Here is a 4,995-nt window from a genome sequence, read left to right as displayed (position 1 = left end):
GAAGTCACTAAGCAGCAAAGTCGTTAACTGAAGTCACTAAGCAGCAAAGTCGTTAACTGAAGTCACTATTAACCAAAGTCGTTAACTGAAGTAACTAAGCAGCAAAGTCGTTAATGGAAGTCACTAAGCAGCAAAGTCGTTAACTGAAGTCACTAAGCAGCAAAGTCGTTAACTGAAGTCACTAAGCAGCAAAGTCGTTAACTGAAGTCATTAAGTAACAGTAACAGTACAGTATTAGTTAAGCGAATTCATTCGCTCGACGCGATGCCGCAATGCGTATCTGGTGCTCGCTCCTACCTGCTGTCCCTTGTAGTTTGTGACGATGAGACCGGTGAAGGGAGTTGGACCGAGGGTAGCCGTCACGCTCGCCAGCTCTGTACCGTACGTACTAACGGCAAACTCCACGTCGAGTTTCAGCGAGTCCGTCATCACCTTGCTGACGTCGAAGCGCACGCCGTAGTCGTAGGGGGCGCTCATCGTGAAGTCGACCGCGCGGCGGAACTGGATGCTGGGCGACGTCTCGTCGTTGCCGGTCCAGCGGAAGGCGAGGATGGGTTCGCCGAGGTGAACGTAGGAGAACTCGCCGGACCTGGAATCCGGCAAGATGGAAACGGAGTTTCACGGAGAGGAATGGAATCGGTGCGTTAAATCGGAACGTGAACGAGTTATCAGTGCGTCCGTTATCAGTGCGTTACGGCGCACAATGAACATGCCAATTGGGAATGAATCAAAACAGATTATTTTGATTTTAATTGGCTCACGGCCACACACACCCACATGATTTTTATGCGAGTATTTACACATTAAAAATGTTGAGCAAGGTGGCTATGGGTCCAAAGATACATCACATCGTACTTCACGCCTCACATCGTACCTTATGCCGGTGATGTCGCTGTGTTGAATCAGCACACCTCAACAACATTTTGAGCAGACAAATACACACAACAGGTTAATACAAATATCGACCCTATAGATGCATTATATTGTACCTGATGCCGGTGATGTCGCTGTTGAATCGGCACGTCTCCCTGCCGGCCATGCGCACGTTGCCGGAGAGCAGGAAGCCACGGCGGGTAGCGAGGCTCGCCTCGTAGACGACCCGGAGGTCGTCGACGTAGAGCGGCGCGTTCACCCGCACGTCCATCGAGCTCGCGACCCGCTCAAGGTCATACGACCCCGACCCCGTGAAGCTGGCATCGAAGACAACGTCGCCGCGGTAACGGTAGAGCGTCATGCCGCTGTCAGGCCAGGACATCGAGGTCTTCGCGTAGACGTACTCGTGTCTGGAATGCGGACGTGCGCGTGCAAACGGATTAGCGACGGGTAGTCAGGGTTGGAGGTTTTCGTCGTTTTACGTTCGATTTTGTTTATTAATCATTGATTAATAATTTTTAGTATTTAATTAGAAAATTAATTATTTATTTTATAATTTATTGATTAAATTTAATTAATTTGATTAAAATTATGTGTTAGGGTTAGGGTTTTTGGGTGATACTGTCATAATTGAATGGCATTATCCTACTCTTCGTGTAAAGTGGTTGTCAAGCATACCAGACAACTGGACAAGGAAGATGAATTCATCCGCATGTTATAATTTTGTGTCGATTAAGTTTTTACAACGGCGTCGATTTGTTTTGCATACATGAACTTGTCCCACTCGAAGCAGTTTACAAACACCTCAAAGGAGAAGCTATTAATACTTATTATATTTTCACCTCAAACGAGTAGTGATTAATGCATAATTTATGCATTATTTTACTTACACTAACATAATTATAAGGGGGTGGGGGTTATTCTACATTTTGTATGTGTCAAACAGTCTAGACGAAAGTCAAGAAAACCTATGATACGTAAATTTTTTCAAATACGTAGTGATAATCTACAATTTTACCTGTCTTTGTTATATGTGAACTCCAGTGTGGGTGAGCCGTTGCGCAACTCAAAGCTTCCGTCAGCAGAGTGGCGTGTCTGCGGCGTGGATACGGCCATCGTTCCCTCCAAGCGAACAGAACCCCGGAAGTATGCTAAAGCAGTTACGTCACACACGTTATATTATAATCACATATTATTAGGGGTGAATAATGACAAATCAGTCGTTATTCATTTTCACTCATTCATTTTCATTTGTCATTATTCACCCCCTGATATTGTTATATATTATTGTAAATATGAATGTGTTTATCATGGCACATTATGCAAGACAATGCGATAGCATGTGGCAGTTAGTGTTTTTTGTTTATTTGAAATCGCACTGTGCTATCATAGATGACAACCCACTGCACCATCATACGGACTGACGGATGATTATATGAACATATTATTAGATGCTATGAAACTATAGTATTAGCAGTGGATCTAATACGAACACATCCGCGGCACCTTGGTCTGCTCCTTCGTCGTGTGTACCATACCTGTCAGGCCAACGTTGGCGTACTCGTTTCCATTCTGAACAGAAGAGAACGCTAGCGTCGTGCGGTCCGACGCCAGCGCGATTTCTGATCGATGCGCCATCTGTTGATTGTACGAGTTATACTCTACGCTGGTTAGAATGGTTCCCGGCACATCTGTGCGAACGACCTGAAGCAACAAGTGAACGGTACATTAGATAATCCGCATGTGAGACGCAAAATAAACCTGCTTGAAGGGTGTAGGCTGGAAACGAACCTACCATGCAAAAATACCAAGCTTACTTAAATATTTTCGTAATCTTATCACGTCAAAACTGCCCCGACTATTTTGAATGATTGATCTTGTAATCATTAGTGCGTTCTATTATCACATTTAATTAATTTTAACACATTTTAATCTTATTTATCACATTACCACGGCAACAGTTATCAACACACAGTACACACCTGCGTGAACGTAGCCATCCTCAGAGGATTGAAGGGCGTCTCCACCCTCGCCGAGAACTGCATGTCGTTCCACGCGACGATATCCTGCGTGATCACTGTGTAGATCACTTGGTCGCGCGCCCACCGCGCCGTCGCCTCGACCTTCCGCGGGATGCAGAGCGTGTTCAGCGCGCACGGATACGTCACGTTGCCGCTCACCGACAGCTTCTCCTCGGGCCGGTGTCCGGCGTCCGGAGCGACGTCAAGCGAGAACGTGCGCAGGTACTGACCGGAGACGATGCTGTAGTCCTGCATGCCGGCGACCACCGTCACATGAAGCTCGTCCCAGCGGATGTCGACCTCAGTGACCTGCAAGCGCGAGAGATTAATTTTTGCCGATTGAAATTTTGCGGCCCACCTCGACGAGATTCTTAAAGATAACATTGATGACAATACTAACTGATAACCTTGATGATAACCTTGATGACTTTTAATAATAACCTTGATGACATTCTTAATGATAACCTTGATGACAATTTTAATAATAACCTTGATGACAATTTTAATAATAACCTTGATAACAATCTTAATGATAACATTGATGACAATCTTAATGATAACCTTGATGACAATATTTATGATAACATTGATGACAATCTTAATGATAACCTTGATGACAATCTTTATGATGACTCATAACGACAGAATTTACAGTCTCCTTTATCTGTTTACACAACTGAACGGAAACTGCATTGATGCAGTCATGCACACATCCTTGCACGTCTGCAGTCTGTGTCTCTGTCACACCTGCACATCGCGTTTCACAAAATTACCTTCTTAGGGCCGTCCTTCATCTTGAGGGTGGTGACGGTAGAGTGTCCGGGGCGTGTCGCGCTTACTTGAATGATCTTCTCAGACTTTGAAGGGCGTTCCAACACAGCTTTCATCATGTATTCATCATTGCTGTTAGGCCTGCAATGTCATATGTTTAGTGACATTATCAACTGATATAACATGTATCATAATCTATGCGCAGAATCTTGTTTAAATTGCCTATATACGATATAGCTTTTGTACCTTTCAGCGTTAAAAGTACTAACTCCCAGCTCACATCCCTCGCCTACATACTATACCTATCTCTAGCTGTGGACTTCACCCTTACCTGAGCACAAACTCCCAGCTGTTCTGGTTGCTGGCGTGCACCCACTTCTTCTGCACGCGCACGCTGATCGGGTCGCGGTCTGGCAGGCCCACGGTGACGAGCACCGACTCTCCGTCGTACGTCTCCCCGGGGAATCGCTCCAGCTGCGACGTGACGACGACCTGTCGTCCGATGTCCCACGCCGTCGTCCACGTCAGGTCAAAGAGACCTGCGTGCGCGCGGTGCGGGTGAGGAGACAGCAAGGAAGAAAGTAAAATGGCCACCTAACCACAACAGTGATCAACGACGAAGCTAAAATGGCTGCCGGGTCAACACCCCATTTAACGTGTGCACAGTTAGTGTTACGCAAGCGTGTGACGTACGCGCTGGAAACACGATGAGACAGAACTCGAGAAAGAATCAGAGAGAAATAAATCTAAAAGAGATTAATAAAGGTTTAACAAATGTTAAAACAATAAGGTTTTTAAACGAAGAAAGGTTCAACGACTATAAAGTAACACCGGAAAATAATGAGTTGGATTGGCGAATATTTGTCGGACTAACCGGGTCGGACTTTCTCGATGGTAGCTTGGCTTGTGATCTCTCTGCCGGGATAGGTGAACTGTAGCTGACCGTTCAGTCTCGAGGGCGCGCGTTCGCTAGTCAAGGTCAAACGACCCGCCAGCTTCTTGTTTCTCGCATACCTGTATATGCATGGAAGAATAATGACATCAAGTATTACCACACATCCAAGATTCCTACAATGAACCACCAAATGGCCGCCCACTCAAAACGGAGAGCAAGGACGAATGTAAAATGTCAACGTAAGCAATGAAAAAGCTAAAATGGCCACCCACCCACAACAGAGAGCAAGAAAAAGCTAAAATGGCTGCCCACCCACAATAGTGGTCAAAGAAGAAGCTAAAATAGCCACCCATGCACCCACAATAGTGATCAACAAAGAAGGTAAAATGGCTGCCCACCCACAATAGTGGTCAAAGAAGAAGCTAAAATAGCCAC

General features: G+C 45.5%; 1 protein-coding gene across 1 annotated transcript in view; it reads right to left on the bottom strand.

The window, feature by feature from the left end:
- LOC106810729 (apolipophorins-like) overlaps positions 1 to 4,995 on the bottom strand; it is a gene marked incomplete in the record, with an annotated part of 43,862 nt that overhangs the window by 738 nt on the left and 38,129 nt on the right. Inside the window, 8 exon segments of the mRNA XM_014814168.1 lie at positions 298 to 589; positions 990 to 1,283; positions 1,892 to 2,024; positions 2,412 to 2,577; positions 2,856 to 3,203; positions 3,668 to 3,806; positions 3,997 to 4,204; positions 4,540 to 4,679. Of these exon segments, the coding sequence (XP_014669654.1) occupies positions 298 to 589; positions 990 to 1,283; positions 1,892 to 2,024; positions 2,412 to 2,577; positions 2,856 to 3,203; positions 3,668 to 3,806; positions 3,997 to 4,204; positions 4,540 to 4,679 (1,720 nt within the window).

Source organism: Priapulus caudatus, unplaced genomic scaffold (assembly GCF_000485595.1).
Source record: "Priapulus caudatus unplaced genomic scaffold, Priapulus_caudatus-5.0.1 Scaffold469, whole genome shotgun sequence".
NCBI lineage: Eukaryota > Metazoa > Priapulida > Priapulimorpha > Priapulimorphida > Priapulidae > Priapulus > Priapulus caudatus.
The sequence above is the reverse complement of the archived record's forward strand: the minus strand, read 5'-3'. Positions and strand labels throughout refer to the sequence as shown.